The following is a 25,497-nucleotide window of genomic DNA, read 5'->3' as shown; positions in this document are numbered from 1 at the left end:
TGATTAAGGTTAACGGATCCTTGACGGCGCCCCTTCGCTTCGGGAGAGGAGTGCGTCAGGGGTGCCCCATGTCCGGCCAATTATACGCCGTCTGCGTGGAGCCTTTCCTGCGCCTCTTGCGCAAGAGGTTGTCGGGACTGGCTCTGCGCGAGCCGGACGTGGAGGTCGTCCTTTCGGCTTACGCCGACGACGTGCTCCTCGTGGTCACGGATCCCCTTGACTTGCGGAGGATGCGCGAGTGCCAAGAGGTCTACTCTGCGGCGTCTTCCGCAAGGATCAACTGGGAGAAATGTTCCGGACTCCTGGTGGGTCAGTGGCGGGTGGACTCCCTGCCGGAGGAGCTCAGGCCTTTCGCCTGGAGTACCACGCACCTCCGGTACCTGGGAGTCTACCTCGGCCCTGCCGAGGAAGCCTGGCCGGCGAACTGGGAAGAGCTGGAGGCCAAAGTCGCCGCTCGCCTGGCGCGCTGGACAGGACTGCTCCGAGTGTTATCCTACAGGGGTCGTGTGCTGGTCATAAACCAGCTGGTGGCCGCCATGTTGTGGTACCGGTTGGTCACTTTGACCCCCCCCCCCTGAGTTTGTCGCCAAGATTCAGAAGAAGTTTGTCGACTTCTTCTGGGCCAGAGGGATACACTGGGTCGCTGCCGCGGTCCTGAGTCTCCCGCTTAGGGAGGGCGGTCAGGGGCTGGTGTGCGTCCGCACCCAGGTGGCAACTTTCCGCCTTCGGACGCTGCGGCGATACCTGTACGTTGAGCGTCCTCTTAGATGGCGTGCGCTGGCGACGTATTTTTTCCGCCAGCTGCACGGCCTGAACTACGACACGCAGCTCCTGTTCATCTCGCTGGTGGGCGGCCGCACGTCTTTGCAGGAGCTGCCTGTCTTTTACCAGGATCTGCTCAGGGTCTGGAACATGGTCGCCTCCGGTCGGAGCTCTCGCCCGTCGGGGGTAGCGGCCGTCCTGCAGGAGCCGCTGCTCGGGAATCCGTTCCTCCGCGATATCGGCTTCGGCCACTCGCGGCTGTCGGTGCGGAGGGCCGTGGCCGGTCGGGTGACCAGAGTCAGGGACGTCCTGGATGGCGGTGGGTCGGGTTGGTTGGAGCCGTGGGCGCTCGCCGCACGGATGTCCTCGTGGCGTGCCGGGGACGCGGCCATCGCCATCCGGGCGTTGAAATCGGCGCTCGGCCCTGACTCCACTCGGGATGTGGAGGCGGCTCAGGCGTGCGGAGCCATCCCGTCCGACCTGACCCCCGTTCGGACGGAGTTCCTCCTCGGCGCCAAACCCCGGAACCTCCCTCGGGGGGCCGCGCCTCACAACTTGAGTCGTCTCTCGGAAATTCCCTCCGTGCCATTTCACACCGCGCGGAGGGATTTCCTGTACGGGCTGCTCCTGCACACCATCCACTTCCTCGCCCTCGTCTCTCGGCCGGACACGCCCTGGCGTACCATCCTGCCGTCCGGCGGAGACGGGGGTTCCCAGTGGGGGGCTCTCTCCTCAGGGATCCTCCCGTGTTCCATTGGGGATCTGGGGTGGAGAGTGTTGCACGGAGCAGTCGCGTGCAACCGGCGGTTACGCCATTTCACGGACACCCAGGCCGCTTGTGATTTCTGCGGCCCGGAGGAGTCCGTGTTTCATTTGTTCACGGGGTGTGCGAGACTGCAGCCCCTGTTTGATTTTTTGAAGGGGCTGCTCCTCAAGTTCTGGCTGCATTTCAGTCCCACGCTCCTGACCTTTGGCCGCCCGGTGAGGAGGGGGGCGGGCAGGTCGGTGGACGTTCTCGTGGGCGTGCTCCTGGGCGTGTCCAAGGTGGCCATCCACAGGTCTAGGATGATCGTGGTCCGTGGGGGCGGTCGCTCGGCCTGTCTGCCTCTCTACCGCGGAATGCTCCGCGCCCGGGTGGCCCTGGAGATGGAGCACGCGGTGTCTGCCGGTACGCTCGAGGCTTTCCGCGACCGGTGGGCACCGCAGGGGCTGGAGTGCATTCTGGACGAGGAGAATAAAATTTTAATTTGAACACTTGGTTTTGGTTTGTTTGGTTTTAGTATTTAAGCACACCCCACACCCCCCTTCTTATAAAAGGGGGGCCTAACAAAATAAAAAAAAAGAAAAAAGGAAAAAAAAATCTGAAAGTGAAAAAAAAAGAAAAAAAAAATCTGAAAGTTTCTCTTTGTTTCAATCTCTTGGAATCATAACTTTGAATTATTTGATAATAATTTGATATTTTCACTGAAGTGGCTTTTCATAATCTGGTCAAGTTTATTACTTGTTCGTGATTGTGATGTTGAGACAATATTCAAAGCAATCAAGTTGTCTTGAGTGAATTTGCAAACCATCCACTGGTCAGAGAAATGGAAATTCCATCCCATGGATGGTGTGAATCGTCCCCAGTTCTAATATCGAGAATGGGTGTGTCTGAGGATTGGCAGCATGGGGGCATCAACTGGGCAAAGCATTGTGGGATGCATCATTTTTAGTTTTGATTCTCATGAAATGTTGTTTGGTAAAATTCAGGATATTCAGCGAGAATGAGAGGCAGTGAAGATTACTGAATGCAATGTCACCCACACAAACATCTCCATTTGTGTCAGCTGTGGCTCAGTGGCAGCACTCTCACCTCAGAGTCAGAAGGTTGTGGGTTCAAGTCATCATCTCGAGACTTGAGCACATAATCTAGGCTGACTAAGGGAGTGCTGTACTGTCGGAGGTGCCGTCTTTTGGATGTGATATTAAATCGAGGCCTCATCTGCTCTCTCAGGTGGACGTAAAATATCCCACAGCACTATTTCGAGGAAGAGCAGCGGAGTTCTCCCCAATATCTGGACCAATATTTATCCCTCAACTAACATCACTAAAACAGATTATCAGGTCAATATTTCATTGCTGTTTTTGGGTCCTTGCTGGAGGCAAATTGACTGCCGCATTTCTTACCTTACAACAGTGACTACACCTCAAAGGTGCGAACTATGCAGCAGTCAAAGCTACCAGATAATCCACACTGACTCGTAAAATTATGGCTCAACAACGTATGAAATGTGGTGACATTGATATCCCAAAAGTGCCTTTAGAGATCAGAATATCCTACTATTCCAGCACAGAAAGAAGCCATTCAGCCCATTGTGCCTATGCTGCCTCTTTGAAAGAGCTATCCAATTAGTCCCACTCCCCTGCTCTTTCCCCCTTCAAGTATTTATCCAATTTCCTTTTGAAAGTTATTAAATCTGCTTCCACCACCCGATGAGGCAATGCATTCCAGATCAGAACACTGAAAAAAGTTTCGTGTCACTTCTGGTTCTTTTACCAATCACCTTAAATCTGTGTTTGCTGGTTACTAACCGGTCTGCTACTGGAATCAGTTTCCCCTTATTTACTCCATCAATATAAAGATATTAACATGGACTGACTGAAGACGGCAATTCTATCACACCCAGTGCAAGTCACAAGTTCCTAAACTTCACTTGGAAACACTGGATAATTACAGCTACAGCATCAACATTTGAATCCATTCATAGGGGTGAAGGAGATGAATGGAGAACCCATAGGATTTGGAAAGGTTGATTACAATTTGGTATGGAACGCACAATAGGACTATAGGCAAATCGACACATTTATGGAGGAGCTGATTGTATTGTGTTTATGAATTGATGGCATTGGGATGTGGAGTTTCAGGCAAAATATCTATTTAACTTGGTTTAAATGAAATGGTGATCCAGTAGAATTTAGAATTGTAATCTAGTATTAACTGCACAATGGGATAAATACAAATTGATAGATTTATGGATGAGCTGCTTATATTGGGTTTATGAATTGATGGAACAGTAGTGGTATGGAAGAGTTTAGGAGCCTTATCTATTCAACTTAATGGTTCAAGTTAGTTGTTTAGTGCATTTACTACATCTCCCAGAAGGAAGATTTTGTTTGCTGGAGTTTAGTTAGAGGTATTTTTTCTGTACCATACCCAATTTATTATTCATGGGGGAGATTAACAGGGGGTTGGGGGGGCAGAAGATGAAAATGAAGGGAAATAGACAAACAGGGAACCTGCACTCCCCCATATGAGACCTATTTGACTCCAAACAAACAGTTTATTAGGAGTAATAGTGAGTGATTTCATAAGCTACCCCAACTACCTACTGAGGTCTGTAGCATCTTTGAAAAAAAAAAGCATCTGGATTGTTCTTCCCCAGGCAGATACTATTCTTTAAAAAATTGCCTATTGGACTGAAATTACTAGTTCACTTTCCTTGTGTTTTATTGGAACAAAATGTTACAGCAGCTGATTTTGCATCATTAATGAGTTAAACAGTTGATAATATGCAGTACTAATAGGAACAGTAACTCATTACTGTATTGTTCTTTGCATTGAAATCAGCAGTAATCATTTTACTGCATAAATACAATTTACACTCAAGGCAGACACATTGGCCCTCAACACCCAAGTCACTACATTGATATGACCCCAGAAGAAAAAATGTCATAGGGCAGAATCTCACCCTAAAGCCAATACATAGCCCAATGTAATTTGTTACAACAGCTGAATTATGTTAATCTGAAAAATAAGCAATCACTCAATTTACAAGGAGCCAAAACCCAGTCTTCTGTAACAGTTTATTTCCAGTTACTATTACATTTCACATCAAGAGCCCAGGTCTCACAGCTCTTAGTACAAAGTCACCATTGCTACAGGATAGGGGTTCTTCAGATTATAAACAGGAGTACTGAACAATAAGCTTTATCCCTGCAGTCAGTTCAATCACTCTCCCCCAGGGTGAGCTTGTCAAACAGGTACACTCCCATGCCATTCTCAGGGGCTCCCAGTCTCTTCAGGTTGGTGATGTGATCTCCAAGCTTCTTGATCATCTTCACTTGTTCATCCAAGTAGTGGGTCTCAAGGAAGTCACACAACTGGAAGAAAAGATGGAAAATAGTTATGTCCAGCAAGAGATGGAGGAAGATCTGAGCTTCTCCAAGGGTTTGGATTTTAATCTTCTTGGTCTGGAGGATAGTCAAGTGGTGTACTTTAGATTGATGCATTTTATACAGTAACTTTGCTCTATTAAGTGCTTAGATCCTGGGATCAGATACATTTACTTCTAATGCAGACAGTAGGGCAATCTCCCTTTCCTGTCTCCCCTCCAATAAAATTTGAGCATGACACCAACAAAGCTATTGGGTATGAAGATCTTTTGAACAGGCTCAAGGACAGTAAATTTCCACCACCTCGAACTTACCCAAAGGCCCACATTAAAAACTTACATGAGGGTCTGTCCTCTCAGTGGAGAGAGTTTGTGCAGATCCAGCAGACTCTGGTTCACATTCTTCTCCATCTGCAGAGCTCTCTGCATCGCCTCCAGACCATTGCTCCACTCATCCTGCTCTGGCTTCTGAAAAGGGAATCAGGTCTCAGCCAGTTCACTTAATGGATTAAACAAAATACACAAGAAAGTACTGAAGGAAAATAGGGGTGAAAAGCAATCAGATGTCCATGTTGCCATGAACCAATTGTCCCAAGAATATAGAATTACACCACCACAACCACGAGTCAAATAGTACAAATGTCTTTAAGGAGAAGTACTGAGGGAGACAGTAATAGATGGATGTGATGATAGGGCAAGATGAAGGTGGGAGGCAGCTCATGTGGAGCATAAACACCAGCATAGACCAGTTGGGCTAAATGTCCTGTTTCTGTGCTGGACATTCTATGTAATTATGTGCATTAGAACAAATTGCTTTAGAAATAATTAAAATTGTCCATTTAAGGGGAGCCATTCAGAAGGCCACTCCATTAAATCTAACCTTGATATCCTCCAAGATGACTCGGCCCCCACGCTGATTCTGGAATTTCAGCAGTTTCTCAGCGTGCTCCCATTCCTCATGCGACTGCTCCTTGAAGAACTCAGCAAAGTGACGCAGGGCAACATCATCCCGGTCAAAGTAATAGGACTGGTGAGATCAAAAGTAGTTGGGTATCAGAATTATCATCATGGGTATTGTACATAAAGCCAACCTCAATATTTTGCTTTCTGTCAAGGGTTCAAGTCTCACTGAGCTTGTAGGCAGATGGTTCTGAAAACTAGCACAGGCTGACTTGCTTCACTAACCTGGTAGTGAGATAATCTCACTCCTAGCAATAGGGAAGCTGGCCAATGGAAAATTACCAATTCAGCTTTGAACATGCTCAACACAATATTTCACTTTAATCTTCACACCCAAGACTGAATTATATGTCTAGAAATTAGTGAAGGAACATAAAAGCTTACATCCTTTTCATGACTGAAATTTGAAACAAACCCCTTTCTACAACTACCACAAACAGCATTAACTTAGCACCTTCAACACTAAACATCAAGGCATTTCAGAGGAGAAACAGATACCAAGCAGTAAGAGTTGCATGACTAGAAACTGTTAGCATTTGAATGCTTTGAGAGACAGACAGAGGTAGGAAGGCAAAGGGATTAACAGTTACACTGAGTAGGACCAAAATGGCTGAAGGCCCTACCACCAATAGAGCAAAGGCAGAGAGAGAAGACAGACAGGGACAAGCTGGTACTTAAAAAGTGAAGGTTCAGAGCATAGAAACAGAAGTGGGACATACAGCCATTTGAGCGAACTCAATGATTTAATTGGAACATGGATCTGTACATCAACTCATCCTTCAATACCCTGACCCAACAAAAGATTTCAGTCTTGAAAGCACCAATTAATCCCCAACATCCACAGACTTTCAAGGGAGAGAGTTCTAGATTTCCAGTACCTTTGAGGGGAAAAGTGCTTCCTCACTTACCTCCTAAATGGACTAGCTCTAATTTAAGATTATGACCCCCCCCCCCATTGCAAGGAGAATGTGGGGAAAGACTGTGGAGAGATGTAGAATAGAGGGCAAGAAATATGAATCCCAGGCATTGAATGCAGAGTGTATTGCAAAACACAACTTCAATAGAAAGCTCAGACACCAGGAAAGTGAACAATTGAGATTTAAGATATAGAATGTGGTGCAACGACTGCAAGGAAGAGGGAGACATTTTGATAATGACTGTACAATAAATCACATTATATTACAGCTTTAAAAAGACACTCACCATCCATCAATTGGGGGCAGGGGGTGCAGATTAGAGAAAAGGCAATAGATGAGTTGGAGAAAACAGAATTTTGTAATGTCACATTACAATCTCCAATGTGAAGGGGTCAAAGAAACAAAACTCACCATAGAAAGATAAACATAGGAGGAATAGAGCTCCATATTGATCTGCTTGTTGACACCATCCTCACACTCCTTGTGATAGTTCTGACACACTTGGGAAGCCATCTTTAAATTAACTTTAACAAAACTAAACAACTCTATTGAAGCAAGAAACTGAAAAACAGCCACCCAAAGCTCCATATTTATACTGCTGGTTAATCCTGGGCGTGGCAGCCTAGATGATGAGTGACAGTTGGCAATACCCAATCAGAAATTACATCCTCTCTCAGAACACCAATCAAGAAAAGGGAGGAGGGGAGATGACACCCAGAGCCAGTCAGAACTTTGAAGGAGGAGCATCATTGGCTGACAATTCAATAAAGATCCAATTGCTTTGACTTTCCTCAAACTGTAAAATCTGTTTCCGTGACCGGTGGGCACCGCAGGGACTGGAGTGCATCCTGGATCGATGTAATAAAATTATAATTTGACACTTATTTTGGGTTTATTGATTTACTGCACATAAACACAACCAAACTCCCCCTCCCCTTCTTATAAAAGGGGGGCCTAAAACACAAAAAAAGGAAAAGAAAAAAAACCATGGCTGCTCTTCCATCCCACACTCCAAAGAATAAAAAATCTGATCGTGACCATATTCTTGACCATAATCGACCTTTCTTTGATGGACCAATAAGGGAGACTCTGGGTTGCCCCAGGGTCACCAAACATAAACCATCACAAGTGGCCCTCTCAGGGCACCACTAATATTGGATGGTCCAATCAAACTGAAAAGATACCAAAATAAGCATCAAGTGCCACCAAAAACAACAGGATACTTTCCCAATTAAATCAGGATTCTATTATTGATGTCTGAAAGACAGTCTATACCCTGCGGTGCCCAGCGGTCGCGGAAGGCATCAAGCGTAACGGTGGACACCACATGCTCCCTCTCAGGGGCCACCCGGGCACTTGACCATAATGGACCAAATTGTCAATTGGTGGATCTGCCCCCATCCCATCGGTTATGGTCACTGATCGTGACGGTTCAAAGATCCAGAACCACAGGTTTAATTGTTGTTTGCGGGTCAGTGTCTTTGAATAATTCTGGATGGATCCGTGAGTTGGTTATTTGGCAAGTAGCTGCGGGTTTGAGGCAACATCCAAACAGATCAGAGCCTGTGAACAGCAACCAACAGCGAGTCAGGCGAATGGAAAGTGGGTGTGATGAACGTGTTAAACACAAGTCCTTCAATACTCCATCAATTCTAGGGTCAGTGAGCATCTGTACACACATCGGCTGGAAAGTGAAGGGGGCCACGGCATGTTGAGTTCTTGTTTTGTCATCATGACATTTTACAAACAATAAAATGCAGAGCACTCCACGGGGAAGAGACTGTGGACCATTGACTGAAGGGATTTGGGGGTGGGGGGCGGGTTTGGTGTTGGGAGGGATTGCGGTGAGAGGCAAACACTGTGTGTAGTGTTGGTTGTATATACAGTGAGCGACAGTGGTGAACAGACTATCTGGTATTTCCTGGGTTTGGTAATCCCTTGTTTCAATGATTAATCTCTTGTATTTTTTGGACAGTCAAACACCAAGTGGAAAGAGTCGAGTGGTGAATTTTCTCATTAGAAAGGGGAGTTACTGATATTTCCCTAAATCCGGTCAGGGAAGGATGGGGCTCCGTGGATATTTTGTGTTCCAGATCACATCAGAATACTGTCGGATCAACAACAAACAGCAGGCTAAAAAAAAATCAAAGGTGGAACCTAGTGAAGGAAAGATGAAGCAACGAAAAGTGGGGTCGATGGACTGATCTGATCATATGATCCCTGTGTGAGAATAACCTGAACATCACTGGTGCAAACTCAGTTAAAGCTTTAAACAGACCAAGTAGTTGGTGGTTTAGCCTTTAATTAGATGGCTCTATTCTCCAACTCTTCAGTAGACTTATAAGTGGCAGTTTTGGCAATTGGGATCTAGTGTTATTTGGTTCCAGGCCAAATAAGATTACACAAAGATTGTATTCGCAAGGAGAGGGGAATGGGGCAAGAACTGTTTAATGAAACAGAATCCAGCAAGGGAAACTTAGAGGGGCTCTTAGATTTGCAACAGCAAATGGAAGTATTTTAGAGGCTATGGGGTCCAGGATATAAAAGGTGCATGAGGTGAACAGAGACTGGAAAATAAAAATTGAGATTGAAACAAATAGCAGGAGCTGGACCAAAGTTCTGCACAGGAAGAAAAAGATGGGCTGAAGAGAAGGAGGAAAGAGCCAGGTAACCCTAGCAGGAACAATTGGAGATTTGGTCTTACTTTGCTCCAGGATTTTTGTAACTACTTAAATTTGAATACCTGCTTCAGGGAACACTTCCCTCATGTCCTACAATGGACAAGTCAGCAGCAATGTGTGGGGTTGTTTATTCAGAAGGTTAACTACTGTAATCACCATTGATGCCCACATCCCATGAACGAATAGTAATAAAAAAATGCACACTCTCCAAAAGGGATTCAAGCCTATGTGGAGGAAGAGGTCTTACTGTAATCAGATTACACTTTAATCTCTACTACAGAACACCAAATATTGAAAGCTGTTAGGTACAAATCTAATTTTGGCCTGATGGCCATCCTCGGCTGCTACAAAACCAAATTAAGCCTTCTGGAGGGGAAGGGGTTAAAACATCCATGTGCCCAAACAAATCAGATTTGATCACGGTGACAACCTATTTCTTAGAATTTTTTTTTGTTTGACGCAAGGCCACGTGCATTGGTGTTAGAATGTGCTCAATTACTGAAGAAAAGGAACCAGTTCAACATCAAAATGTTTTATTTCAGCTGCAAGAACACTCAACTACAATGTTTGGAAGTTAATCTTAGACTTTGAATTCCATTCCCAGTTCAGAGAGATGGCAACATAAAACTTCAATACACAAGTTGAATATCTGCAACATGGACAACAGTCCAGTCACTCCTCCCCCAGGGTGTGCTTGTCAAACAGGTACACTCCCATGCCATTCTCATGGGCTCCCAGTCTCTTCAGGTTGGTGATGTGATCTCCAAGCTTCTTGATCATCTTCACTTGTTCATCCAAGTAGTGGGTCTCCAGGAAGTCACACAACTGGAAAGGGAAAAATAAAAATCAAGCTAGCTACTTGAATCATTAGGTTCCTTTAATCTCACTTCCCAACTGGGGAATACTCAAGGTCTCATTACAAAATATGGCCAAGAGACTACTAGATCTAACTCCTTGCCCTCCCAGCCACTGGTATTGAAAATAAATGCTGCCATGCCCCAGTCCCTCACCTAAAGTCAGTATCCATTTGAAGGTTCCCTTCAAGCCAAAGATATCTCAACCCTTGAAACAGATTGATTTCAAGGACAGATTTTAATGCTCACCTTCAGTAGATTTAACAAACCTCAGATTTAGAAATGGAAAGTATTGAGCTGCATTCAGTCTGATGTGATTTTAAAGGACAGTGCTAAATTACACAATCCCAAATTAAAAATAAACCCAAAAGCTAAATGCCACTGATGCATTAAGGACTTACATGAGGGTCTGTCCTCTCAGTGGACAGTTTGTGCAGATCCAGCAGACTCTGGTTCACATCCTTCTCCATCTGCAGAGCTCTCTGCATCGCCTCCAGACCATTGCCCCACTCATCCTGCTCTGGCTTCTGAAAAGGGAAGTCTTTCAAGTCACAAAATGCTCAAGCTTCCATCTGCATCCCATGCAGTATTAATCTCAAACTAGCCTGAAACAAGAGGATGACTGGAGAGTGGAAGAAAATTGATTTTTGCCCTGATGTTAGCAACAAGTACTCTGTTCAGTTATAATGTAGAACATGTGGCTCATTAATGAGAAAACATCTTCTCTGCTGTGGAGAAATTTTCCACATTCTGAAAGCTGGATAGAGGCTGCACTGGGGACCAATCATTCAATATGAAAATAAGCCTCAATAAATTACATTTGGCCCAGTCATGAACTCAACAACTGGCAGGTGGGTCATTAACCAGAGGACACACATTGAAGATAATGGGCAAAAGAACCAGAGGGAAGATAGAGATTTCATATATAAACAGTGAATTGTTACAATCTGGAATGAAATGCCTGAAAGGGAAGCTGATTCAATAGCAACTGTCAGAACAGATTTTTATGTATAGAATCATGAAAAGGAATAATTTACAGCTCTATGGGGAAAGAGCAGGGCACGAGGGACTAATTGGATATTCTTTCAAAGTGCCAGCACAGACACTATGAGCCAAATGGCCTGATTCTATGAACAAACCTTGATGTCCTCCAAGATGATTCGGCCTCCACGCTGATTCTGGAATTTCAGCAGTTTCTCAGCGTGCTCCTGTTCCTCATGTGACTGCTCCTTGAAGAACTCAGCAAAGTGACGCAGGGCAACATCATCCCGGTCAAAGTAATAGGACTGGAATTTTAAACAGAATCATGTCAGACCTAGATCTCACCGACATACAATTATCTTTCTCTCCCCTCCCCAGTTAATGAGTGCTCAAAGTTTCTTTTAAAAAATACTATGTTAACTAGTAACGCAAACTAAACTGTACTTACAGTAAGTAGCCCCTCCTTCTACTTGCTATTCTAATCTAAAATTGGGCAAGGAACAAGAAAATTCTTATATTCCAGAAGTTTCAAACTCCACAATCTGTGTTAAGGATCAAGGCAGTGACAAAAGCCTAGGACTCTCATAGTACTTCACCTGCAAGTAAAAATGCAAGAAAACTAGTGAGGACCTGTCAACATTTCACTGGCTACAGTCACCCCATTGAAACTGAACCTTTTCAGTCAAATGTTGACAAGCACTTGACCAGGTTTCTGCTCTTCTCTTACAAATTCAAGCAGCAGCTGAGCCAGGTTCATATATTAAGCCCCTCAATAGAGTGCAGGTGCTGTAAGGAGCAGTCCATTAACACAAGATCACCCCATATTGCACACAAAGTACTCACTGCCCAAAGATATTCCACCCCAGGGAGGAAAAGGAACTCAAGAGAAATGTAATTTGAATCCAATTCTGAACAAAAAAAAATTCCAAGTTCTCAGAATGAAGAGACAGTACAAGACTCACCATGGAGAGGTAAACATAGGAGGAATAGAGCTCCATATTGATCTGCTTGTTGACACCATCCTCACACTCCTTGTGGTAGTTCTGACACACTTGGGAAACCATCTTCACTTTTACTGTTAACAGAAACCTCACTTCAAACACCACTGCATGAAACAACCTAACCTCTTCCCTCACAAGCTCTTGTATTTATACTGCTGGGACAGCTTGCATTTACACAGGGTATGACATCACCAATGATGATTGACAATCCCTGATAGCCAATCAGGAATCTTCCATGAATCCAGGCACCAATTAACAAAGGAGAGAGGGGGCGAGTTGTTTCCCAGAGCCAATCAGAGCTTTGGAATACAGGCAGGATTGGATGATTAATCTGTGATGTCATTGCTGTTGTTTTCCTCAAAGGACTGATCGGCTCCTTGGATCCAACAATGGCCTCCAATGTCATCCCAGTTATTGAGTCCTCAAACTGAATCTGATAACATCTCTGTTCCCAGAATCAGAGCTTCACAACATATATCAAAGAGATCGATGAGTTTACAAATGGAAATCCCATCCCGTAGATGGTGTCGAGCACATTTGGTTCTGAGTTATCCTGTCTCTTGGACAATTGATGGGCATCTTGGTGTGTCCTGAAAGAGTCCGTTATACCCAGATTCACAATGTTGATCACCGCAATAGATTGAAGGAGACTGACCTTCACCAGACAGTCCGCAGTGAGTCCGCAAACCAACCGACAACGAGTCGGGGAAATGGAAAGTGGATCAGTTGGGAGGTTCAAACAGAACTCTGTTGCTCCATCACTGTAAAGTGCGATGTGGAGTTTTATCCCCATGAAATTTAGAACCTGTAAAGTCCAGTGTTTGGTTTGCACTGTTTATTCATCTCCTGCAAATCTCGAGTCTGTTGTGAGGAAAGGTTTTATATCTAATATGTCAACTGTCTCCTGTTTTCGAGACCAATGTTGCCTGATCTGGTGAGTATATTCAGCATTTTCTGTGTGTTTGAGTTTTCCAGTATCTTGTCCCTATCCTGTTGTATCTCTGGTCCAACTATCAGGCATTGAATACAAGGATCACAAAGCCTCAAGAACAGAGAAGAGTGAATTGCATAAAACTTACACCGAAACAGGCTGTTTGGCCCAACCAGTTCATGTTGGTGTTTATCTTTCACACAAGCAGTCGTCTTAATCCCATAGGCCTACCCTGTTATCCAGTCTTGCTCATACAGACATCCTCCATCCCCTGCGAGTCAAGCCAATGTTTAATTTGTAGGTAGTGTAACCATGTATAACAGATCCCTTTGTCTGCAACGTCAGTCCAAGAGAATATTTATGTAGTGGGCTCACAAACTTTATGGTTTCATTTCTGATACCTTCAGGAAAAAAAAAATCACACTATTTGTGGGTTAAGGGCAGTGTTTTTGTACAAGTTGTGGTAGTTAGAAAGAATACATGAAGTATGGAAGATAATGTACAGTAACTATTGGATTACAATTAACTTGTGGCTCCATTTAACAGTTAGTAATGCAATGATCAAAAGGAAGGCAGTTCAAGTTGTTGGGTGATAGAAATGAAATCAAATGATTCCTCTACCAGCACAGGTTACCCAACAACAAACACCACACAGGACAGACTGCAGTTTGGTGTTTTCTGCAAACAGCTGGTTTACTCAAACACAAAGAATGGGCAAATATTGCCCTGGATGAGGGAACGTTAAACAGGACAGTCTGCCCAAAGGAAGACTCTAGGGTTGTCAACAGTATACTTTGTACAGGCCACAACTCGAGCAACCTAGTGAGTGACTTATGGCATCAGACTACAGCAAAATTGCAGGGATCCCCTCCCTTGTCCTGACATATTCATCTTTCTCCAGCCACACCTCCCCTTTTGTTGTTTTAAAGCACGACATATTGATGTTGTCTTGCTTGCAGATGTTATGAAAACCCCTTTTCTGCAGGAATTGTTTACTGAGATTGTAGTTGTAGAAATTATGTATTTCAGGCATCCCAGTAACAATTTGGAGATGTGATCATAACCATCCTGGATTGGCACAGAGTCAAGTCAGGAAGCTGGACCAGGAGGGGTTTTTATATTTTTACACCTGGAGAAAGTTCTAACTTGGATCATAAGTTCCTCAGCTGGGTGTGGTGCAGTGGGTAGCTTTGTGATCTGGATAATCAGATCAGATACTTAATTATACAACAAAGACAAACCAGTTTGATGAATAGCTTTTATTGCCATGTACAACAGGTGAGAAAACTGGAAAATAACCACAAGCAAAGCATTCACCAAGTATAGAACTAATGGTTATAGAATCCCAGTCAATGCAGGCTGTGCTTGTCAAACAGGTACACTCCCATGCCATTCTCAGGGGCTCCCAGTCTCTTCAGGTTGGTGATGTGATCTCCAAGCTTCTTGATCATCTTCACTTGTTCATCCAAGTAGTGGCTCTCCAGGAAGTCACACAACTGGAAGAAAAATATGAAGTACATTAGCTCAGAGGAGACAATATCCAGGGTCTGAGCTTAACCTCCCCTGGGGATTATTCATGATCCTCTTCTGGACTGGATAACTGGTACAACTCCTGCACAGATTGGTGGATTGTGTGTCAGATTGCATTACTCCTGGAGGAAATATATTTATTAATTTAGAGTTGGAACCACTGATTAGTATTTTAAAAAGAATTTACTGGAGTGCCCTAAACCCTTAATGCACTAACCCATTTTAAGAAGATTCCAGTGTTGCATTCTCTTGTGAAAGATCAACACAAAGCTACTGGATAGAGAAACATTTCTAAATATCATCACAGATTAAGCGGAGAGTCTTCAAATCACCCAAAAACAAACATACCAATTGTTGGCAATGGTAGCACTCGTGCCAGAGATTAAAGTCCACTCCAGAGTGTGGAGCACAATCCAAGCTCACACTTCACTGCAGAAGTGAGGGAATGCTGCATGGTCAGAAGGGCCATCTTTCAGATGAGATGTTAACTAGAGGCTGCATCTGCCCTCAGCTGAAGGCAAAAGAACCCCTGGCATTATTTGAATAACAGCAGGGGAGTTTTCTCCAGTGTCCTGGCTAGCAGCCCTTAACCAACTAACAGATTACCTGGACATCACTGTGGGTGGGACCTTGCCATGTGCAAATTGTCTGCCCTGTTCCCTCATTACACCAGTGACTACACTTCAAAAATAGCTTGTTTGCTGTAAAGCACTTTGAGACATCCTGAAAAACTATATAAATGCAAATCCTTTTATGGACATTAAGGACTTACATGAGGGTCTGTCCTCTCAGTGGACAGTTTGTGCAGATCCAGCAGACTCTGGTTCACATTCTTCTCCATCTGCAGAGCTCTCTGCATCACCTCCAGACCATTGCTCCACTCATCCTGCTCTGGCTTCTGGAAAGGGAAGATTAAGAATGGAGAAAAAATTATTCTAGTCAACAATTAAATAAGTGGTTAGTATATGAAATTGAAAATTACTTGTCCTTGAGCATAACAGGCATTAGTAGGATCACAAGTCAATGTCACTTCTAGATTCCCCAAACCAGGGGACCACACAGGTTCTACTAGTCTGTTCATCCTCGGAGATACCCTGGGAATGAGTTGTTGCACTTCATTCACAGCAGTATATGCTTTCAGGTATCCCAAGAAAGATCATTCCAATGAGGTCTAACTAGCACTAACACTTCCTTGCTTTTAAATTCTGTGCCTTGGGATGAACCCAATTAGTCTTTTATTCCACCTACAAGCTAACTTGACATTTGTCCTCGAGACTCCCTAATCCCTTTGCTCATACTGCCATCTGATGTGGACGACTTCATTAAACTGCATCGACCATCATAATCATCCACTTGCTCCCTCAATTTTTGCTCTTCAGAGCTCACTATGCCACTATTTGCAATTACAGAGCATTAGCACTAATTGTCATGATCTACTCAAAGTTGATCGATTTGATCCCAACTCTGCCTCCTGCTCCACACAGTTTTGCTGGTGTCACAAGGTTACTTCTAATTTCTCACTTAAATTAGAGCCTGAAATCTCCTACTTTGAGGATCCATTTTTATAATATTAATCCTCCTCCAGACAACTCAATTGAAAATCTATTGAGCAAGACCAAACTAGTCCACTTTTCACAAAACCAAGGCAATTCTTCAGTTTGCTGAACCGAACCTTGATGTCCTCCAAGATGATTCGGCCCCCACGCCGATTCTGGAATTTCAGCAGTTTCTCAGCGTGCTCCCGTTCCTCGTGTGACTGCTCCTTGAAGAACTCAGCAAAGTGACGCAGGGCAACATCATCCCGGTCAAAGTAATAAGACTAGAGAGATAAAATGGAAGAGTCAGGTCAGACAGAGATCTCATTAATGGCCAATTCAAAATGGCAGCAACATCACAGTAGACAAATTACCCATTCTCTGCCACAGTGCTTTGAATTAAGGGGCTCAGTGTCTAAAAAAAAAGCATGTTTCTTACAAGTCAATCTCACTTTGCTTCATTGATCTTTACAGAATATGTTGACAGTCCCTCCCTGTGAAGAAGCTCAACAAGACAAGAGGTTGTAGTAATAGAAAACAGGAAAGCAATAATGCTTTTGGATTTAATTTTCATTTCCACATTCAACCTACAGGGATGAGGGAGACTAGAGAAACTGGGATTGTTCTCCTCAGAACAGAAAAAGTTAAAGGGAGATTTAATGGAGGTGTTCAAAATATATGAAGGGTTTTGATAGAGGAAATTAAGAGGAACTGTTTCCACTGGTAGGTGGGTCAGTAACCATAGGACAGAGATTGAAGATAACTGGCAGCTCAGAACCAAAATCAGAAAAAAAATTGGGAGGGTCACAGAGGTACACTCCAAAGCAAATTCATTTTCAGAGAATTCTACCTGCTTAGATTAAAATGACACCACAGCCATAATTTTGAAATAATACCTCAGATAGAAAACTCACCATAGAAAGATAAACATAGGAGGAATAGAGCTCCATATTGATCTGCTTGTTGACACCATCCTCACACTCCTTGTGATAGTTCTGACACACTTGGGAGGCCATTTTAACTTTTACTATTAACCACAATCACACTTCAAACTGCAAAAACAACCTAACCTCTTCCCTCACAAGCTCTTGTATTTATACTACTGGGACAGCCTGCATTTACACAGGGTATGAGATCACCAATGATGATTGACAATCCCTGACAACCACTCAGGAATCGTCCATGAATCCAGGCACCAATTAACAAAGGACAGAAGGTGGGGTGTGATTCCCAGAACCAATCAGAGCTTTGGAATACAGGTGGGATTGGAGAATTATTCTGTGATGCCATTGCTGTTGGTTTCTTTGACTTTCCTCAGACGGAATCTGATCACATCTCTGTTGGGTTGTCTTTGAGACACACCAGCTCGGCATTGGAGCTGATTGTGGCTGAACTGCCACTGAGTGGAGTGGAGAGCAGAGAGAGCAGAGAGAGCAGGCCCTTGCCCGGGTCCCTCTGAGTCAAGGAGGAGGAGGAGAAGGAGGAGGAGAAGAAGGAGAAGGAGAAGGAGAAGGAGAAACCACCATCAACAAGGAGGGAGGGAGAAGAAGAATACTACCAAACAGCAGCCGGGAGGGGTTGTGCTGCTGCTGCTGCTGGTTTGCGAAACCGAACAGAGGGAGGAAGAGGAGGTCGGTGCAGTGAGGTGCGTCGGCTGAAGGTAGGGGGAGGAAGAAGACCTTAGAGGACAGGGGGTTCCCCCAAGTGTCTGGCCCAGGACAGCTGGAGCTGCCTGGGTGAAATTACTTTTTCAATCTTTGGAGGACTGAGCCTAGGCAGCTCCAGCTGTCTCGGGGAAGACATCTCCTCCCCCTGCCCACTGGAAGACAGACAGAAGATGATCCACCTTTTAAGGTGCAACCCCGCCCCACTTCCACCCACTTCTGCAGCAGCCTACCCCTGCAGACTCCCTCCTTCCCATTCCACCATTAATCCCTCCCACCTTCTCTTGCTCTCCCGGATATTCTGGGGGGAAATAAAACCAGCAAAGGGGCCCCTCTCCCAACCAAGCTCTGGGATTCGGGGAGAGAGGTTTCCTCAGGGCTTCTTTTAAAAAGGCCTAATTTCATCAGTAGGCCCGAGACTTGGGGTGGGTGTGGCTCTTTAGGTCATGGCTTCACCATCTTCGCCGGTGCCGGGACCCAGCAGGACGTATGCGGCGGTTACCTCGGGGGCCGCTCCTACAGTTCGTGCCGCTCCTGCTGGGCCGGCGCCTTTCCGCCTCATTACGAGGAAGCATGGGGTGAAGAGCTACGCCCACCCCAACATGACCATTGAGGCCTGCGTAAAGGCCATGGCCGAGGTTGTCGGCCCCTCGGCCATCGTCGCGGCCTCAAAAATGTACGGGAGGGCGGTGTTCTTCCTGAGGTCCGAGCGGGCGGTGTCCCTGGCCCTTAGTAAGGGGCTCACGGTTGGCGGGACCTTCCTGCCGGTGGACCCGCTGGAGGCCACCGCGCAGCGAGTCATTTTATCTAACGTCCCGCCTTTCCTGTCGGACGAGCTCCTCCTCCCCCACCTACGTCAACTGGGGGAGGTGAGGTCGGGGGTAACGCCGCTGCCGCTCGGACTCAGGGAGAACAGCCTCCGGCATGTTTACTCCTTCCGTCGCCAGGCATTCGTCAAGCTGGCACGGGAGGAGGTTACGGAGGGGGGCTTTAACGCCCTCCACGAGGGGACCCCTTACCGCGTCTTTTGGACGGCAGAGGGTGGGCGGTGCCATCCCTGTAAGGAGGTGGGGCACCTGAAGAGGAACTGCCCTGCCTCTCAGGCCGCCAAAACAGCTACGGCGGCCGGGGCTGGCGCCGCCACCGCTCCTCCCCCCAACCCCGCCCCCGCGTCGGGAGAGTCAACTGCGCGGGTGGAGGTTGGCGTCGAGGCCTCCGCCAGGGGGGAGGAGGGGAACCCTCGCCAGAAGAAAGCGCGGAGAAAGAGGAAGAATTTAGAGGCTGGTCCCCGGGACAGAGAAGATCTCAGTCAGCCCGAGGCCGTGACCGCGGCCAGTCAACATCTCGCGGTCGCGACAGAGCCCGGGCTGGCGGGTGATCAGGAGGGAGCGGAGGCGGGGGTCCCAGCAGACATGGAGTCCCCCCTCCCTCCGCGACCCTCCTGGAAGAAAAAGAGGCACCACTCCCCGGAAGCGAACGGGCTCCCTGCTAAGGGACGGCCCCCCGTGGAAGGGGAGTCGGTGCCGGTCGCGGATCCTGCGGCCCCGCCCGTGACATCCGAACAGCGGCGGGGGTCATCCACCTCTCGGGGGGAGGGGATCGTGCCCGTGCCTCCCGGGGGGGATGGAGAGACCCCGCCGATGGGGGGGGTCGCGGCTCCGCATTTACCCAACACTACCCTGTTCACCGGGTCGGGCGTCCTGGGTGTCGGGGTGGGCGAGGCCGTTGCGGCCAAATTCGTCTGCCCTCGGCTCGACCTCTCCCAGGACCTGCTCGACCTGGTGGTGGGTTTTAATCAAAACATCTCACCGGCCGGGTCGGTCGGTGGCGACGTGGGTGGGGGGACCCCCTCCTCCCAGTATCTGGGCACGGAGCCGGGGGAGGTGGGAGAACTGGAGTACACGTTCTCCCCGGTTTCCCCGGTTTGCCCCTATATCCGGGTGCCGGTTTTTCACCGCTCGGAGGCTGGGGAGGGTCCCCGCCCGGCGCCGCCCTCTGACCCGGACCCCCCGGTGGAGCCCGGGGAGGACTCCTCTGCCGACGATCCTGGGGGTGGGATCGTAACAGAGGTGGGGCTGGCCGGCGCGGCCGTCTCGTTCTCCGCGCTTTGTGCGGGGAGCGGGTCGGCCGCGGGCGACGATGATCCGGAGGAGGTCGGGGACTCGGTGGTGGGCACTGGGGAGGATTTGGAGTTCGCCACCAGTGAGGTGGTGGACGCCCTCGTGCCCGACACCGAGTCTCCCCTCATCCCCGTTGAGGAACTCCGGGATTTTGTGTCCGTTTGGAGCCATCGTCGCGATGGCGTCCGGCTGGCCCTCGACCGTTGGTCGGAGCCGGCGCAGTTAATCCGCTCGGTCCTGGCCGCCGTCGCGTCCGTGGCCGCGGAAGGGGACGACGGCGGGGTCGGGCTGCGTCGGCTCAGATCCCTCCTCACCGGGCTCTTGAGCGAGTGGCGGTCGACTAGCGGCCCCGCTCCCTCCGCGCATTAGGTTTAAGTAGGTTGCGCTGTGCTCTTGCCATGGAGATAACCATAGCCAGCCTCAACATCAACGGCGGCAGAGACGCCCGCCGTAGATTTGACAAGTTCTCGGTCCTTCGGGACGGGAAGTATGCGGTGTGCTTTCTGCAGGAAACCCACACCGTTCCGGGAGACGAGGCCACGTGGATCCTGGAATGGGGAGGGGGGGTCTACTTGAGTCACCTCAGCGGCGTTTCGAGCGGGGTGGCCATCTTGTTGGCCCCGACTTTTCAGCCGGAGATCTTGGGGGTCAAGGAGCCGGTGCCGGGCCGCTTGCTCCACGTAACGCTTCGCCACGGGGACGTGCCGCTTCACCTGGTGAACGTGTACGCCCCCTGGTCCGGAGCCGAGCAAGTGATCTTCTTTGAGGAAGTGTCCACTTACCTAAACTCCGTCGACGCCGGCGAGTGCATTATCCTCGGGGGGGATTTTAACCGCACCCTCGAGGCGAGGGACCGTTCCGGTCCCGTGCGTTGCCGAACGGCGACGGAGAAGTTGAGGGACCTGGTCGGGTCCTTCGACTTGGTGGACGTCTGGCGGAATCTCCATCCCGACTCCAGCCAGTTCACCTTTGTGAGGGCTGTAGGAGGGTGCACCAGAATCGACTGCCTGTACGTTTCGCGGGCGTACGCCTCCTGCGTCCCGTCGGCCTCCATCCGGCCGGTGTCGTGCACGGACCACCACCTGGTATGGATGGAGCTCGCTCTGCTCCGTGCCCGGTCGGGGTCCGCGTACTGGCACTTTAACAACCGGCTGCTGGAGGACGCGCGGTTCCGGGACTCGTTCCGTCTGTTCTGGAGCGACTGGAGAGGGAAGCGGGGAGGCTTCTCCTCCTTGAGGCTATGGTGGGACGTGGGCAAGGCTCACGTCCGCCTCTTCTGTCAAGAGTATGCGAGGGGGTCGACTAAGAGGCGGGAGTCCGAGGTCAAGCGGTTGGAGCAGGAGGTGCTTGGCCTGGAGTCCCGTCTCGGTCAGGCCGCCGAGGATCCGGCCCTACGGCAGGTGTACGAAGAGAAGAAGGACGCTCTGAGGGACCTGCACCTTGTCGGGTCCCGAGGAGCGTACGTGAGGTCGCGGCTCCAGCTCCTGCGGGACCTGGACCGCGGCTCTCCCTTCTTCTACTCGCTGGAAAAGTGGCGGGGGGCTCGTAAGCAGCTCCTTACGCTGTTGGCCGACGACGGGTCCCTCGTCTCGGACCCGGAGGGAGTCAGGGCCCGTGCTCGATCTTACTACGAGGCTCTGTTCTCTCCGGATCCGTCCAGCGAGGAGGCGCGCAGAGTTTTGTGGGAGGACCTGCCGAAGGTCGGCCCGGAGGACGCTGAGCGTCTGGACGCTCCGCTCAGTTTGGCGGAGCTGACCGGCGCCCTCCACCAGCTCTCTAGGGGCAAATCCCCGGGGCTGGACGGGCTGACCGTGGAGTTCCTCAGGGCCTTCTGGGACGTCCTGGGGGGCGACTACGCGCGGGTCCTGGGGGAATGTCTGGCGACCGGGGAGATGCCCCTTTCGTGGCGCAGGGCGGTCGTGGTCCTGCTGCCTAAGAAGGGGGATCTCCGCAACCTTAAAAACTGGCGCCCGGTCTCCCTCCTCAGCACGGATTATAAGGTCTTCGCCAGGGCGATGTCTGCTCGCCTCGGCACCGTGCTGGACCACATGATCCACCCCGACCAGTCCTACACGGTCCCGGGCCGGACGATCCACGATAACATCCACCTGGTCCGGGACCTGATCCACCACTCCCAGAGGGCTGGTCTGTCGGTCGCCTTCCTTTCCTTGGATCAGGAGAAGGCGTTCGACAGGGTGGATCACGAGTACCTATTCGGGACTCTGCGCGCTTTCGGGTTCGGGTCGCATTTCGTCGCCCGGATCCGACTTCTGTACGCCGCCGCGGAGTGTCTGATTAAGGTTAACGGATCCTTGACGGCGCCCCTTCGCTTCGGGAGAGGAGTGCGTCAGGGGTGCCCCATGTCCGGCCAATTATATACCATCTGTGTAGAGCCTTTCCTGCACCTCTTGCGAAAGAGGCTGTCGGGACTGGCTCTGCGCGAGCCGGACGTGGAGGTCGTCCTTTCGGCTTACGCCGACGACGTGCTCCTCGTGGTCACCGATCCCCTTGACTTGCGGAGGATGCGCGAGTGCCAAGAGGTCTACTCTGCCGCGTCCTCCGCAAGAATCAACTGGGAGAAATGTTCCGGACTCCTGGTGGGTCAGTGGCGGGTGGACTCCATGCCGGAGGAGCTCAGGGCTTTCGCCTGGAGTACCACGCACCTCCGGTACCTGGGAGTCTACCTCGGCCCTGCCGAGGAAGCCTGGCCGGCGAACTGGGTAGAGCTGGAGGCCAAAGTCACCGCTCGCCTGGCGCGCTGGACAGGACTGCTCCGAGTGTTATCCTACAGGGGTCGTGTGCTGGTCATAAACCAGCTGGTGGCCGCCATGTTGTGGTACCGGTTGGTTCCTTTGACCCCCCCCCCTGATTTTGTCGCCAAGATTCAGAGGAAGTTCGTCGACTTCTTCTGGGCCAAAGGGATGCACTGGGTCGCTGCCGCGGTCCTGAGTCTCCCGCTTAGGGAGGGCGGTCAGGGACTGGTGTGCGTCCGCACCCAGGTGGCAACTTTCCGCCTTCGGATGCTGCAGCGATACCTGTACGCGGAGCGTCCTCTTAGATGGCGTGCGCTGGCGACGTATTTTTTCCGCCAGCTGCACGGCCTGAATTACGACACGCAGCTCCTGTTCGTCTCGCTGCTGGGCGGCCGCACGTCTTTGCAGGAGCTGCCTGTCTTGTACCAGGATCTGCTCAGGGTCTGGACCATGGTCGCCTCCAGCCGGAGCTCTCGCCCGTCGGGGGTAGCGGCCGTCCTGCAGGAGCCGCTGCTCGGGAATCCGTTCCTCCGCGATGTCGGCTTCGGCCGCTCGTGGCTGACGGAGCGGAGGGCTGTGGCCGGTCGGGTGACCAGAGTCAGGGACGTCCTGGATGGCGGAGGGTCGGGTTGGCTCGAGCCGTGGGCGCTCGCCGCTCGCATGTCCTCGTGGCGTGCCGGGGACGCGGCCGCCGCCATCCAGGCGTTGAAATCGGCGCTCGGCCCTGACTCCACTCGGGGTGTGGAGGCGGCTCAGGCGTGCGGAGCCATCCCGTCCGACCTGACCCCCGTTCGGACGGAATTCCTCCTCGGCGCCAAACCCCGGAACCTCCCTCGGAGGGCCGCGCCTCACAACTTGAGCCGTCTCTCGGAAATTCCCTCCGTGCCGTTTCACACCGCGCGGAGGGATTTCCTGTACGGGCTGCTCCTGCACACCATCCACTTCCTCGCCCTCGTCTCTCGCCCGGACACGCCCTGGCGTGCCATCCTGCCGTCCGGCGGAGACGGGGGTCCCCAGTGGGAGGCTCTCTATACCGGGGTCCTCCCGTGTTACTTTGGGGATCTGGGGTGGAGGGTGTTGCACGGAGCAGTCCCGTGCAACAGGCGTTTACGCCATTTTACGGACACCCAGGCCGCTTGCATTTTCTGCGGCCTGGAGGAGTCCGTTTTTCATTTGTACACTGGGTGTGCGAGACTGCAGCCCCTGTTCCATTATTTGGAGGGGCTGCTCCTCAAGTTCTGGCTGCACTTCAGTCCCACGCTCCTGATCTTTGGCCGCCCGGTGAGGAGGGGGGCGGGCAGGTCGGTGGACGTCCTCGTGGGCCTGCTCCTGGGCCTGTCCAAGGTGGCTATCCACAGGTCCAGGATGCTCGCGGTCCGCGGGGGTGGGCGCTCGGCCTGTCTGCCTCTCTTTCGCGGGTTGCTCCGCGCCCGGGTGGCCCTGGAGATGGAGCACGCGGTGTCTGCCGGTACGCTTGAGGCTTTCCGCGACCGGTGGGCACCGCAGGGGCTGGAGTGCATCCTGAACGAGGATAATAAAATTTTGATTTGAACTCTTGGTTTTGGTTTGTTTGGTTTTTAGTTGTTAAGCACACCCCACACCCCCCCTTCTTATAAAAGGGGGGCCTAATTAGAAAAAAGAACAAAAAAAAAGTTCTGGAACTATTAAAAGAAAAAAAAAAAAAAAGAAAAAAAAACGAAAAAAAAAAGAGAAAAAAAAAAGAAAAAAAAAGAAGAGAAAAAAAAAAGAAAAAAAAAGAAAAAAAAGAAAAAAAGGTATGAGATCACCAATGATGATTGACAATCCCTGACAACCACTCAGGAATCGTCCATGAATCCAGGCACCAATTAACAAAGGACAGAAGGTGGGGTGTGATTCCCAGAACCAATCAGAGCTTTGGAATACAGGTGGGATTGGAGAATTATTCTGTGATGCCATTGCTGTTGGTTTCTTTGACTTTCCTCAGACGGAATCTGATCACATCTCTGTTGGGTTGTCTTTGAGACACACCAGCTCGGCATTGGAGCTGATTGTGGCTGAACTGCCATTGAGTGGAGAGCAGAGAGAGCAGAGAGAGCAGGCCCTTGCCCGGGTCCCTCTGAGTCAAGGAGAAGGAGAAGGAGAAACCACCATCAACAAGGAGGGAGGGTGAAGAAGAATACGACCAAACAGCAGCCGGGAGGGGTTGTGCTGCTGCTGCTGCTGCTGGTGGTTTCCGACACCGAACAGAGGGAGGAAGAGGAGGTCGGTGCAGTGAGGTGCGTCGGCTGAAGGTAGGGGGAGGAAGAAGACCTTAGAGGACAGGGGGTTCCCCCAAGTGTCTGGCCCAGGACAGCTGGAGCTGCCTGGGTGAAATTACTTTTTCAATCTTTGGAGGACTGAGCCTAGGCAGCTCCAGCTGTCTCGGGGAAGACATCTCCTCCCCCTGCCCACTGGAAGACAGACAGAAGATGATCCACCTTTTAAGGTGCAACCCCGCCCCACTTCCACCCACTTCTGCAGCAGCCTACCCCTGCAGACTCCCTCCTTCCCATTCCACCATTAATCCCTCCCACCTTCTCTTGCTCTCCCGGATATTCTGGGGGGAAATAAAACCAGCAAAGGGGCCCCTCTCCCAACCAAGCTCTGGGATTCGGGGAGAGAGGTTTCCTCAGGGC

At 49.7% G+C, this 25,497-nt stretch overlaps 2 protein-coding genes across 3 annotated transcripts in view; both read right to left on the bottom strand.

The window, feature by feature from the left end:
- Positions 1-3,991: 3,991 nt before the first annotated feature.
- LOC137302356 (ferritin heavy chain, oocyte isoform-like) overlaps positions 3,992-25,497 on the bottom strand; it is a 35,115-nt gene continuing 13,609 nt past the window's right edge. The window contains exons 1-4 of one of the 2 annotated variants that reach the window (XM_067971989.1): positions 12,269-12,432; positions 11,465-11,611; positions 10,727-10,852; positions 9,711-10,296 (exon numbers count right to left, since the gene is read on the bottom strand). In XM_067971989.1, the coding sequence (XP_067828090.1) occupies positions 10,144-10,296; positions 10,727-10,852; positions 11,465-11,611; positions 12,269-12,370 (528 nt within the window). In that variant the 5' untranslated portion in view covers positions 12,371-12,432 and the 3' untranslated portion in view covers positions 9,711-10,143. Of the gene's footprint in view, positions 4,903-9,710; positions 10,297-10,726; positions 10,853-11,464; positions 11,612-12,268; positions 12,433-25,497 lie in introns of those variants that run through there. The other variant, XM_067971988.1, reaches the window with a different exon arrangement.
- Positions 14,483-17,375, bottom strand: LOC137302358 (ferritin heavy chain, oocyte isoform-like). Its single transcript, XM_067971991.1, has 4 exons — positions 17,218-17,375; positions 16,441-16,587; positions 15,541-15,666; positions 14,483-14,734 (listed from the first exon to the last, which is right to left on the bottom strand). The coding sequence occupies exons 1-4, from the start codon at positions 17,317-17,319 to the stop codon at positions 14,588-14,590; spliced, it is 522 nt and encodes a 173-aa protein (XP_067828092.1). The 5' UTR covers positions 17,320-17,375; the 3' UTR covers positions 14,483-14,587.

The sequence above is a fragment of the Heptranchias perlo genome, chromosome 35 (genome assembly GCF_035084215.1).
Source record: "Heptranchias perlo isolate sHepPer1 chromosome 35, sHepPer1.hap1, whole genome shotgun sequence".
NCBI classification, from domain to species: Eukaryota; Metazoa; Chordata; class Chondrichthyes; order Hexanchiformes; family Hexanchidae; genus Heptranchias; species Heptranchias perlo.
Note: the sequence above shows the minus strand (reverse complement) of the source record. Positions and strands in the feature narration are given on the sequence as shown.